The 14,046-nt window shown below is 30.0% G+C and overlaps 1 protein-coding gene across 3 annotated transcripts in view; it reads left to right on the forward strand.

The window, feature by feature from the left end:
• The window catches only part of NLGN1 (neuroligin 1), an 882,121-nt gene that overhangs the window by 430,456 nt on the left and 437,619 nt on the right, over nt 1-14,046 (forward strand). For 2 of the 3 annotated variants that reach the window (XM_054700369.1, XM_054700368.1), the window contains exons 4-5: nt 1,450-1,509; nt 7,723-7,875. In XM_054700369.1, coding sequence (XP_054556344.1) covers nt 1,450-1,509; nt 7,723-7,875 — 213 coding nt within the window. The remainder of the gene's footprint in view (nt 1-1,449; nt 1,510-7,722; nt 7,876-14,046) is intronic. The other variant, XM_054700371.1, reaches the window with a different exon arrangement.

The following is a 14,046-nucleotide window of genomic DNA, read 5'->3' on the forward strand; positions in this document are numbered from 1 at the left end:
TTGATTTTTGCCAGTTGCTACTTATTTCAAGGTAGTATCTCTGAGGTGATGAAACATAATTGTAGTATATCTCATTTTTCCTTCTGTTATCTGGAATGGGGATTTTAGTTCCTTGAGAGTTATGATATTAGTTGCAATTTTGGATTACACACATAATGCATAGTAATCACTGAAATATTTTCTTAAAATGTTTAACAGTCTTTCCCTATGATGTATATTAGAATTAATGCCTGCTTCTTTACTACATAGATATTGTTGAAATCAACACATAACTTTCAGTCTTTTTTTCCCCCACCTTTTCTGTGACTGTTATTTCATGCATGACCAAATGCTCTTGCTTACTGCTATGTGACTGGCTGTCTTTTTACTTGACTGTCCTGTGTTTGTAATGATTGCTTTCTGCATGAGGATTATGAAATGTCATACAAATTAAATGGTTATGGAAATAAAAATAAAAGTGGGGCATCACTTACTCTTTTGTGTGCTGAATATATCAATAATGTGACACTTAAAATTACTTTCATATGACTTTTCACTTTCCCCTTTAGTGTTTACTTTTATTCTAGCAAATCAGTATTGTTAAGTATAATACAACATCTATTAAAAATTCATAGTGTTTAATACAATTATTGTTCTAAAACACGATCCCATTATAAATAACTATACTGGGCATGAAATTGCACTAGAGTGTAATTCCATTATATTCTTAAATTGATTATAAAATATAAGCACCAAGTCTGTAACTACTTCAGTAGCTAAGCACTGACTTCTATTGATGGTGCCTTTCTCTACTGAGTAATGAGATTATTTGTTCTTACATTTGTGCAAGTTGCAAATATCTTACAGCTAATTATTAGTCAAAGTACATGGGGAAATATTTGTGTAATGACAAGTAATTTTATAAAGTCACAGTTTTTAAAATGTATGCTAAAAAAGGTGTAAACCCAAATGCTGATGAACTTAAAAAAAATTATGAGGAAAAAGAAAAAAACACCCGAAGAATGTTTATATTTCAGTTTTCCCTGATGTTATTATATCGTCCCAAATTAAAGAATGAGTCTGGCCTACTTTCTTTATTGTTGTCACCAATTTAAATTAGAAAAGACACTGAATAAATTGAGTTCCTTCAGCTAATAAAATTGTTTACTTTTTTTGTACACTGTGGGTATTTAAAAAAAAAATCATTTCCTTGGTTTATGACTTGAGTTTCAAACCATAATGTATTTTTTATGCTGGATATATTCACAAACCAAATCTCCTATGAGATATTTTGGGGAAAGGTATTTTTTTCTTAAACAAAATAGATAATCAACTTTGACATAACCATTCCCCGCTCTTTTTGAAAATACCTTGAGAATTTTAGTATTTACATATATTTTTTTCCCCTCAGTCTTGTTTATTCTTGAATTGTCTTTTTTTTTCCCTCCATTTCTCCGTTCTCAATCCTAGGTCCCCTTACAAAGAAACAGACAGATGATTTAGGTGATAATGACGGTGCTGAAGATGAAGGTATTTTTTTTTCCACCAAATATATTTGCATGACAAGGACCTCAGTCACTTTTTCCACCCTTTTCTATTTTTTTACTTCTTGTCTTTTTTTGAAAAGTTGTTTTTAATTCCCGTTTTTGATGTGTTTTGTCTTCTTGCTTGTTGTACATATAAATATACATTTAAAAAATTTTTAAATGAATGTTAAGTTTTACATTTTGATGCCAGCCATTAAAAATGTTTTAAAAAGAGGGGCATATTTTTGTTTTCTTGAACTGACTTTTGATATGTTTCATCCCACGTTTTGACTAATATTTGTCCATATTCTTTGAACTAACAATCACCCCCCTGTAGTCTCTCTGTACCCATTTGCATGTATTCTAATCTGTAAAATGTAAATATTTTACCCAATATTAAAATGTGTTTATTTTTAGTTTGATATTTGTTTAAAAAGAGCCCCCACCCAATAAAATAAAGGACAAAAGCTGATAGAAAGTGTTTCTTAAGCAATATAATTTAGTTTCAGAAAATTTCTGGTGCTTAAATAGCACATAAATGAAATTGTTTAGATGATAAAGGCATTATACCTATTTAGATAACAATAGTAAACACTGTATAATCATTTAAGTATACTGAGCTCATTATGGTATTTTTGTTGCAATTGTTAGTTTTTTAAAACAAGATTAGATGAATATCCTTTAATTTCGAGGGCATATAAATTCTAGATTAACAGATGAAGATTTCTGGTTTTCAAGTATTGATGACTGTAAGTGATAAATGTTATGCTTCATAATATCAAAATTATTTTTCTCTTATCAACTTTTTATTACATGATCTTACATGTAATTATTCATTAGATAGATTTTAAATTTATCATTCCATTGTGTACCTTTACCTGGTGGTAACTGAATATCTATAAAAGACTCTTGATTCTTTCAGTTCATCTTGGTTCCAGTTAGTATTTTTTGTGAGCTTCCCCAGTTATAATTCTTATAGGTTTGACTAATATAATCCCGTGTTTCTAAGTAATCCCCACAACCTAGAAATTAAATCTCTTATAGATAGATATTAAGTAAAATAGTAAGAAAAGTTTTCCAAAATAAAATAATACATAAACAAGTAAGCAGAAGCTTTAGTTCCAGGAGTTACAACTATAAATGAATGAATTTTACTAAACAAATTAAATTGCTTTTATTGAGATATATTTAAGAAAATTATAGATGTGAAGCATTGACAATTTAAAATTACATGGTGTTAATATTTTTATAATATTTAAGAATTTTTTTGATTAAATCCAATTTATAACATTTGACTAAAAATTTGTTTACCATGAACCCCAGCAGTGAATTAAAGATAAAACATAAAGCTGTCATTAATATTTAATATAAACCATTATACTTACCCAAGTATTATTATTTTGAGTGCTAAATAACAAAAATTAATTTATAATATAAAAATGCATATATTTTTAAAACTTGGGAACCTCAAGTATTCAAACATTCAGAACATTTATTGATTGAGAACATGTGTTTTGTTTTAAGACTGGTTCACTTGCAGGCTTCGGCTTTACTGAATTCTCTAAAAAATCCTTAACTCCTAGATATTTGTTATCTGCATGTTAACTAAGCTTATTAGTGTGTGGCTTTGTAAACTCCAATTTTTCCCAAAGTACTCAGAAGGTTATTTTATACCATTTTCTTATTTAAAAAATATTTTGATTGCTAATTTAATGTGCTTCTTTTCCTTTTTTCTTTTGGTTAAACAGTGTCAAGTAAGATAATTACATGATCACAAAACATACTTCTCACCATCCATAGTGAGCTAAGCCCTGTAAATGTAAATACACTTTATAAATCTATTTTGAAGCATATTTATCTTTTTTAAATAGCCATTAACAGCACCTTACACCTGTTAAAATAACAGATAATATCTAGGTAAGCACTAAGTCAACCACAAGAGTTTTCAAATCAATAAATATTTTTAAATATGGAAAAAATTCTCTATGGAGAATATCAAAGCAGTCAGTTTAAATTCAGTCTATTCTGCTGTATTGTTTTGGATAAATATTCAGAATATATGAAGAAATAATTCAAATATTCCTGAGGGAAAAAACCTTTGTAGGAAAGTTTGAGCATCCTCTCTGTTCAATTCTTTTTTGTAATTATTTTATAGTTGTATAAAGAAAATCAAGGTCAATTTCACATTTGTTCCAAACCTGAATCAACATCACTGGAGAAAAAATCAGCAGATACAAACTACTTGATAAAGTCACCTTTCCTTCAGACAGATGTCTAATTATCTTGTCATTTCTATGAAATTCACCATCATTTGCTGATAACCTCAATCTTACCTGATTTCTAGTTCCCTGTCTCGTCTGTACTCAGAAAATACCTGAGACAAGACTGGATTGTGCCCCCACATACATACACTGAAACTAGTCCAGGTCTTCTCAGTGGAGCTTTATTCTTCACTTTTAATTCCCCTTTGCATCTTTAGCTTTATTTGTTTGTCATCTTTAGGACAAACATAATTATATCACTTCTCACTTTGTGTGTTATAATAACCAAAAAGAACTGCATAAAGTACAGGCCATTTCAATAGCTAAAAAACACTAATATGAAATGATAAAAATGGATTAAAGAACATTTTACATTTCTACCAGTTTTTTTTTTTTTTGAGAATTTGAGATATTTAAAAAAAAAATATTGTGTGATGAATACCCTAACATTAATATTCTAATATCAACTTAGTTTTATATCTTACAGAGAGCTTTCTAAAAAATTGCTCTTGTCGATTTTTGTATATTATTTAAGAAAAACTACCTTTGATTTTAAGTCCATTTTCACAACCACAAATTCAGACAACACCTCTATATTTCCTTGTTTGCTCTGAATGATAATTTCATAAATGAGTAGAGTTAGCAGATAATTCTACATTAACTGCTCTAGATACAGTGACAATTGCTACGCAGGCTTAAATTTTAGTTTATCAGAAAGATATAATAGATCTTAAAATTTAACATCAGAGCATCTACTCAGATTCCAAGTTTTGCATTGTTTTATTTTCAAAAACTTAAATAATTTGCCATAAAAAAATAAAAGAAAAATAATCATGAATACCTACTAACCACCCCATTCTTTTCAGATCCATATGCTCAGTGGACCTGTGCTAGTGTTTTAGTCTGTGAGAATGTTCTTTGGTCTTAATAAAGTCAGTGGCAGTTTGAGCAAAACCCAAAATCTTAGATGACATCTACTTTTTTTTTAACCAGGGAAAAATACTCGAAAAGGGCAACAAGGATGACTTGAGTCTAATAAGCTCATTAAACAAATAAGATACATCTACTGTCATTATATTAAAGACATCATTTAATTATTAAAATGATGGCATTAGCAGATAGTAGGCTATCTGATATATTGGGTTCACTTCTAATGATTCTCGTTCTTTTAAAAATCAAAGCAAATATACATATAAACTTTTTTTAATGTTAAATAGATCTTAGACTATGAAGAAAAGTATGGTCTAAGATAGGCCTCTTCGATAAACCACTATCAAAATAAAGTTTAAGAAGGACCACTCTAATAAAACAATACCAAAGAATTCCAATTGTTCTGTAATAAAAATACAGCATTCCTCCAAACTTTATTAGCAATAGTAAGGGTTGCTATGTGCAATAATTTTTACTATTTTGGTAATTAATGCTCCATATAATATTAACTTCAGGGTTACTTCAAGCAAAAATAATTATTTTCCAGTGTGCAGCATTAGAATTTAGTGCAACTTCCGGAAAAAGAATTAGTTCACATGATAAGTTTTTTAGGCAAGACTCAGATCTCTGAGGAATCTGAAAAAACAACTTAAATATTAGAATCATCCCAAATACTCAAAAATGCTTTCAAGTCTAATTTTCAAAGAAAAATAAAGAGATACCACTTAAAATATCTCCTGGAATCTATTGTCATATTTTTCAGTCCTTTCTGAAAATACCCACTTTGCTCTGTTATTAGATATAAAAATGTGGCAAGTCTTCTCAATGTGTGCCTGTATTGTTTTCCAGGTGAACAGAATGGCTCTACCCAGATTTCATTACTGTTCACAGTTGGTGCTTTGTAATTCTATGTAATTTTAATTAAAGAAGAATTCTGAAACAGCCTCCCTCTGTGCTACCTCCAAGCATACAATTAGCAGAGTACAGTGTCTGCTGTGAACAGTCAGTTAATGATTTCAGTTTAATAATTTATTATTGCTTCTTCTGTGCCAGCCATACTAGAAAAATAACCTAAAACTGTATGCAGCAAACAGGCATTTAAGGAGGATAGCTTAACAGTATCAAAAGGGTTGTTTTCTCTGCAAATCTAACATCTCCACAAGGCCTCAAATCTTTACAAATGAATGAATATCATTTTACCTCCCAAGGATATAATGAAAAAATAAGTTTAAATTTTCCCCCTAAATGTAGCGGTATCTAGAGGTTGGTTTTTAATGTCAGAGTATCCTCTCTTCACCACTTAAAAATTAAGAGACTTTTCTCATGTGCTTTGTTGTTGGGGGGAGTAAATTTAAACATTGGTATTAAGTCAAATTAAAAATATTTTTTTAAAAAATGCTCTAAATTCTGCAATGATCCATTTCCCTAACTTGAAAATCTTGGCAAAGAAGTTGAGTTATAATTCCTGATCCTAAAATAATTTTCTAATTAAGAAGTCATTTTATTAACAGGAAAAAATCAAGGCATTTATATTACCCTTCCTTTATAAAATAAATGTAAAGCAGCCTGTAAATAATCATTAACTTTTTAAAATGAATTTATATTCTATAAAGATGTAGGAGAGTCAATTTCAAAAAAATTTCAAAAGCAAGAAAACACTTTAGTTTTGAATGACCCTCAATAGTGACACAAAAGAATATTATATTGATGAAATTTTTCTTTCAATTGTGGGCATAAAAAACATGGGTTATTATATAATAGTAATATTTTTATTTATATATATAGCATGTAGAGTATTTTAATATAAGTTAAAACCATGTACAATATACAGTTTAGCCTCTTTTGAAATTATTATATCTTAATATCAATTAATATTGTCTTATGTTTTCCCTTACATGTTATTTCTAGATCTTTGTCAAAAATCACATAAGTATCTTAGAAAAGCAATTTTTTTCTGAAAAATCAGAACAAAGTAGAGCTAAGAATAGTACAATAGTTACATGCAGAGATGAAAAATATATTTTAGTCTCTCTTCTTCTTTCAAAAGGTATGATTAGGTGGAAAGAGCAGATGACCAGAAATTAAACGAAAACTATCATTTAAAAATGACAGTCTCGGGCCTCCCCGGTCACAAAGCGAATGAACACTGGGCTGCGAAGCTGCCTGCAGCCTCTGCAGTGCTGGTTTGATCCCCGTCCGCTGGGGGAGGGTCCCCCATGGTGCGCAAACTTCTCCTGCAGCACCCACTGCTCCCCTCAGCAGTATATTTCATCAGTCTGCCTGTTCTGCTCCCCGCTTTGGCTCTGGTGAATTCTCTCACCCTCCCACACTTCTGACTGTACCCAGTGCTTGTATAAATAAATAAATAAATCTTTAAAAATAAATAAATAAATAAAATAAAATGACAGTCCCCTAAATACATAAACAGCAGTACAAATGTATGATTTTACAGCCTAAACATTACTCTAATAGTAAGTAATGAAATTAAATTTCTTGCAACATACAACACAATGTCGTAATTACATTCACAAATTGGAACAAATAATATGATACATTTGATGTATATATGATACAAATCTTTACAGTAAAGAAAAAGAATATCTTATTCATAATAACAGTGATACAATTGTTTTTACTGTATGGTACATAAATTTCACGTGAAGTACATAACAATTTTTAAATAGTAGTTCTTGGAATGATTATCATTCTATTATTTTTTTTATTTCTACTGTCAGCAGTAATCAATAAAAAAGCACTAAAAATCAAATCTACTTTCAATTTGTCTAGGTTTTATAATGCAGTCTATAATTTTAGACAAAATTTTATATAGAAACCAATGGGTCTACTGCTTTTTTTTCCCATAATAACTTTTAATATGTTGCTTAAGAAACACTTTCACAAAAACAGCAAATTAAAGAACTCTGTTAAAATCATTCCTTTTTGCCCCTAAAGTGAAGTAAATTATTCTTTTATTCATTATGTGTTTTTTTGAGGGTAAGAACAATTGTCAACCATTTGTTTTTCAGATATTCGAGATAGTGGGGGTCCCAAACCAGTGATGGTGTATATCCATGGTGGTTCATATATGGAAGGAACTGGAAATTTATATGATGGAAGTGTCTTGGCAAGTTATGGCAATGTGATTGTCATCACAGTGAACTATCGACTTGGGGTACTTGGTAAGAAATTTATTTTTTCACCATTTATTCATAAAGTATATGACAGTTTTGATTTATTTATTTGGCTTAGCTTTGTTTAACCCATTATTCTGTGATTATTGACTTTGTTTGAACCAAAAGTTTTGGAATTTTCAGTGAGTGCTATCCCTGATCATAAATCACCTGGTGAAAGACAGGGGTAATTTTGAGATTTAAAAATAAAGAGGTAAAATTATTCGTATTGGTGAACATTGTTCTTCCTGGTTTGGTTTTATAGAACTAGGGGAGCCAATAATGGCAGGTTGTTTCTGAAGAATTAGTTGGTGAACAAGTTTTCTTTCTGCATTTCTTTTGAACAATGTTATAAATTAATCTAAGGTTTCCTCTGCACTTAGAAGCAAATTTATATTCTCTTTAAGAATATGTGTATGGACTGACTGGCTTTGGTGAATGATTTCTGAAGTAGGGAGATTTTTTTAATTAATTTGTCAATTTCTAGAAATATTTCATATAAAATATTTTGATTGAATGATTTGAATTGAAAAATATGTGTTGATTTCTTAAGTTACAAAGAGCTCAATTCAATAATGTATTCATATGCAAAACAAAATTAAATTGTTTTGAACTATAGATTCTTGTTTTGAATTATAGATAGATATTTTTTGCAAAATGACTTACCAAGTACTCTGAAACAAGAATACAGCTTTATGTTACAACTACTTTTACAGGAAAAACTTGCTCTTCTACTTGTATAGTATTATTATTTACAGTATCATCACAATTTGAGGAGTAAAATTACTGTATCATTTAATAAGATAGCTTTGTAGTATTTTAAATAAAAGTATTTGCTAAAGTTATAATTCATCACAAAAGATTTTACTTCTTTTAATCTTAATTATCTCATTGTTTTAAGTCATACTGTATACTTATATAGATTTAAATTATATGTTATTTTACACAATGAAGTATCTCACTTTTTCATTAATTACTCCACAATATTTTGAAAAAAGAATTCAATTTATATTGCTTCTATGATAATCACTAACAATATATATTTTAGCCACTGAGAGTTTATTTTCTTTCTTTTGTGCTAGTTATTATTCTAACTCCTTCTATGCAATCATAATGTTATTTTCATACTAATGTCAAAACATAACAAAGAGAATAATTTCGTCAGTCAAGTTTGTCTTGGATGAGGAGATAGTTTAGCAATGCAAAGGTGAAATCTTGATCATTTTCTGGATTGCTATTTTGAATTTGTAGTTGGTGGATGAGATGTATACACTGTCTCAATGAAGGTATAAAATATTTCTGTAACACTGTTCAAGGAATATTAGTAACCCCATAGTTTCTAATCATTCATTGCTTCAGATGTTGCTATAATTTTTAGTGGACAAGGGAGAGTGTCATGCCACCAATGAAAATTCTCTGTGTTGGAATTTGTGTAAAGAGATGTTCACATTAATCTCTTAATCTCTTTTAAATATTTCAGAGTGTTATTTATTTCTTGTGTAACATTTTAATGAAAGGATCTTAAATTTCTTTCATACATTTAATTTTAATTATAGCACTTTGCAAAGCAAGATTGTTTTTATTGACTACTATTCTCATTTTTTCTGAAGTTTTAGAGTTGAAAATCATGTGACCTGTGAACAGGTTGAAAAATTTTAATTTAATGCCACATAGTAATAACATAATTTTTTAGGACTTAAGCAACCATTTGTCATATGTACCAATTTCCCTTAAAAAATATTTTGGCTACATCTTACTCTGTTACTGGTTAGGTTCACATTGTAAAATTAACTGTTGTTGCTTTGATTTAAGTTCTGCTTATTCTGCTTGTATTTTACATATTGAGTGCTAATGATTCCATAGGAATCCTATGTTTATGTCCATATTCTATCTTTAAATGATAAATTCTAAGTGATTGGATTGTAGAACATATTAACCAACAACAACAAAAAAATGAAGAACTCAATTTCTTGCTTCTCATAATGACAAGCAGTGCTGTTGATGATGAATGATTTTGCTGTGTTTGTTTTGGTTCTATTGCAATCTAGGATTTAAACTTTAGTTGTCTCCTTTGTTCCTCTTGATGACACCATACAATTAGAGTCAGATTTAAGAATCAGTTGTCCTTTGTAGTCTTCCTTTCAACAGAATAAAGTCTAAAACTTTGTTAATGAAACTTTCTGCGATGTTAGTTCTAGAACAGATGAATTCTGGTTACTTTCTTTCTAAAACATGTGTTGGGACTTGTGAGAAGGTATTTAAATATATTTAATTCATGAAAGATAAATTCATATTAGCATACTTTGCCTGTGTAGTATACTATGAGTAAATCAACAGTTCATCTGGCAGAGAAATGCAATTTTAAAAAAAAAGAAGCATAAAACTTTTGTTGTTAATAATTTCCTTCATGGTGAAAAGGTAAGCCAAAATTCTTGGGTGTGAGATTCAGAAGTATTGCTGTTTAGATTGCTGTTAGGAGACTGTTGAAAATTAAATAGGAATTAAGATTTGATCCTACATCAGAAGACAATCCTGAGCTGTGTTTTGACTTGGATGTTTTGGTGTAAAGGAAATGAATTTCGGAGTGTAATATATAAGTTGGCTAATTCGAAGAAATATTGCTCTCAGATAACTGGCAGAAAATGTCAGGATATTTGAAATAGGCAATGTAATTAGTGTTGATTTGAATTTGCTGCCTCAAAGGAGAGATACTGTAAGTTTTTTGTTTGATTTAGCAATAAGTAAAAAAATGATGTTTCAGTCCTAAAATTCATATGTTGTCTTGCAGCCAAGTTTCCAGTTAAAAGTATTAAAAATGTTGAAAAATGTTTTCATTGCAAAGTGAAAGTAGCACAGAATAAAAAGTACCATTCATGATAGCATTACTCTGAAAAATTTAGGAGTAGCTCAGGTTAGTTCCTGTACCAAGATCTTTTTGTGGTTTCCTTAGGAATTGTACTATTACTATTATTGTACTGGAAATTCTATTGGTGGTGTAAAAACAAAAACAAAAACCTGCTAATAGTGTTGATAATAAAGGCAAGGGAATACAGGACTCTGCATACTAACTCCAAATTACTCGTTACACCTTAAAGCTCTTTGTCGCCCTATTAATTCATTCAGTCTTACACTTCTTCAGTGAATAGGGAGACAAATTTTTGCTGTGTTAGCCACACCTTTTGTTCCCAGCCAGTTTTAAGGTAAACTCTTCCCATATTTTCTTTGTCCTTTGTTATTAATCCAACTTTGCACAGTACCTTAAATTCTATTTCAAATAATTGTTAGAATTATACTTTTTTGTTGGGAAAATTATTTCTCCTTCATATCTCAAGGATAATTTGCCTGGTAGAGTAATTTTGATTGGTAATATCTTTTATTTCAAATAATGCTATTGTGATAATGTGTTTTAGATCATTATATCTGCTGTGGTGGTTATAAGTTTAAACTACAAAAGTGGAATTATTGTTTAAACTAGTATGTAATAATAAAATATATTGGAAACTTAGTAGGAAATGCTTTTATTATAAATCTTTAAAATGGAAAAATAATATTAAATGTTATCTTGTAAATAGGATAAATGTGTACGTATGGACAAGAATGGGAAGGGAATGTGAAATGAATTTATCATTATTTAGTAAGAGATATTTTACAACAAATATCTTTAAAAATATGAACTATCCAAATTATAATATATTGTCAGACTTCAAAAGTGCAATAGTACATTAATTTGGTGTTAAAATGTGTTTCAGCCTCATCTGTACATTTAGAATAAATTTATGTTGCTTTTAGAGAAGAAAGAAAATTTAGATCCTTTTGTGTGGATCTAATGTAGATAAATACATCATTTTTATATGATGTAAATTCAAAAGTTAAGTTTATCTTAATATGTATTTTTAGATGCAGTTATGCATTCCTAATTCTAGTACCATGTGATTTCAGAAAAAAATATCACTTTAAATGTTTCAAATGTACTGATATTTATGTAGAAGTTTTGTTAATTTGTGGAAGTATCTAAGTTAATATTTTTTATGGAAACAATGTCTACACAACCCACCCATAAAATAATAATGTATTAGCCCATCTACCTATATTTGTAGAATTACATTTAGATTATTTTGTAATCCCAGGCCCAGGCGGTGGGATTTAAAACAAGCTTTTGTTAATTTTACTACATATTACTTTTAATAACCAACTTTGTTTATCATTGTCCTATTAGAAATAATTAATGGGATTTGTTGATAATTGTGACTAGTTTGTCTATGGAATGTTAATCTATTATCAGACAAATGACAGTAGATCAGGTTAGTTCCTGCACCAAGATCCTTTTGTGGTTTCCTTAGGAATTGTACTATTACCATTATTGTATTGGAAATTCTATTGGTGGTGATAAAAAATCAAAAACCTGCTAATAGTGTTGATAATAAAGGCAAAGGAATACAGGACTCTGCATACTAACAAATTATTGGTTATCCCTTCAAGCTCTCCATAGCCCTAATAATTCAGTCTTATACTTCTTCAGTGTAACTTTGGTGTAATGTGCTATCTAATATATAATATTTATTATATACATCTATGAGTGATAAAAAATAAGAAAAATACTCAGTAAAAATAAAAATTCATATTCTATTTAATATTTTATAACAATATATGATTATCACTTTGTGTATACATTGTGATGTGATATGAAAAGAAAAATTGGAAGAACAGAATGAATGCATACTCTATCAGTTCAATCAATATGGAATTAGTAGTTAAAATAAGTTAGATTTTTTTAAATTTTTAAATTTTTTTAAAGATTTATTTTTTATTTATGCAATAGCTGGGGTATAGGCCAGAGGCACAGGAAGGTGAGAGGATTCACCAGAGACAGAGTGGGGAGCAGAACAGGCAGACAGAACGAAAGCACTGCTGAGGGGAGCAGCAGGCGAGAAAGGAGAGGTCTGCCGTGCCATGTGGGATTCTCCCTGTCTGGCTGGGAATTGAATCCACGCTGCAGAGGTTGCAGACAGCTTCATAGCTCTGTGCTCAACCCGCTGAGCCACCGTGGAGGCCTAGTTTTTTTAGTTTTTTGTTTTTTTTTTTAATGTCTTAGGTGCAGTAAAGTAGGGTTATCTGTTAATTTATCATTTTAGCCACTTATTTATTCAATATAAATTAAGCAATACTATGCATCAGGCATTCTTGCAGTTATTAAGGATATTGTGAAAAACAAAATATGTGTTCCCTGCTGTCCAGTAGATTACTAGCTATTAGGGAATATAGTGAATAAATGGCTAATGCACAAATAATGCCTTTTGAATATGCAATGATTTATTGCAACATTGGTTTTCTTTATAAGTATCTATATGATAAATTTTAGAGAAATGACAAGCGCAATGAGAGGTAAGAGAATCGATTCTAGACACTCAGAAAAATGTTACCTAGAGGAGATGACATTCAGGTTTCCATTTTTTATACTCTAGTGAGAAAGCTTTTTCAAAATTCCCATTGACCCAAGTTGTCAAATCCCTCGGTCACTTCCCTTCTTGCCATGTTTTCTCTCCCCATACCATGAGGCACATTTAGTCCTATGCATGTTGTTTGTGGCATCAACCCAGGATTTCCTCCTACTTCACTGTCTGCTACTCAGTTTCCTTTGCTGGTGCTTCCTCTGGTCCCCTAATCTCTAAATCGTGAAGTGTCATGAAACAGAATGTTTGGCTCTTTTCCCTTTTTCTACATTATCTCCTTAGGGAACGTCATGCTCAGCTCTGAAGTCCTCTCTATGGAAGTGACTTCCAGAATTTATCTTCAGGTTTTACTGTTCTTCAGAACTCCAAAGCCGATTATGTGCTTCTATCTACTGACATCACCAGATAGCTATCTGATGAATAACTCAAACTTAATGTTGATTTTCTCATGCCTATATATTTCCTGGTCTTCCACATCTAGTTTATAGAAATAACTGCAACAATCATAATAATAATAGCCACGTTCATGTCAAAAGCAGTGTTAAATAGTTTACATGGATTACATTGTTAAATTACCACATTAACCCTCTGTAAAGTTGCTCTTTCTCTACTTTTATAAATGCAGAAATAAATTGAGAAGCTAAAGAACTTAATAACAGTTATAAAATTGTTGGTAAGTGCAGGGACTAGGATTCTAACCCAAAGAGTCATCTTGTCACACAATACTACA

The sequence above is a fragment of the Talpa occidentalis genome, unplaced genomic scaffold (genome assembly GCF_014898055.3).
Source record: "Talpa occidentalis isolate TD23 unplaced genomic scaffold, MPIMG_talOcc4v2.1 talOcc4.4, whole genome shotgun sequence".
NCBI classification, from domain to species: Eukaryota; Metazoa; Chordata; class Mammalia; order Eulipotyphla; family Talpidae; genus Talpa; species Talpa occidentalis.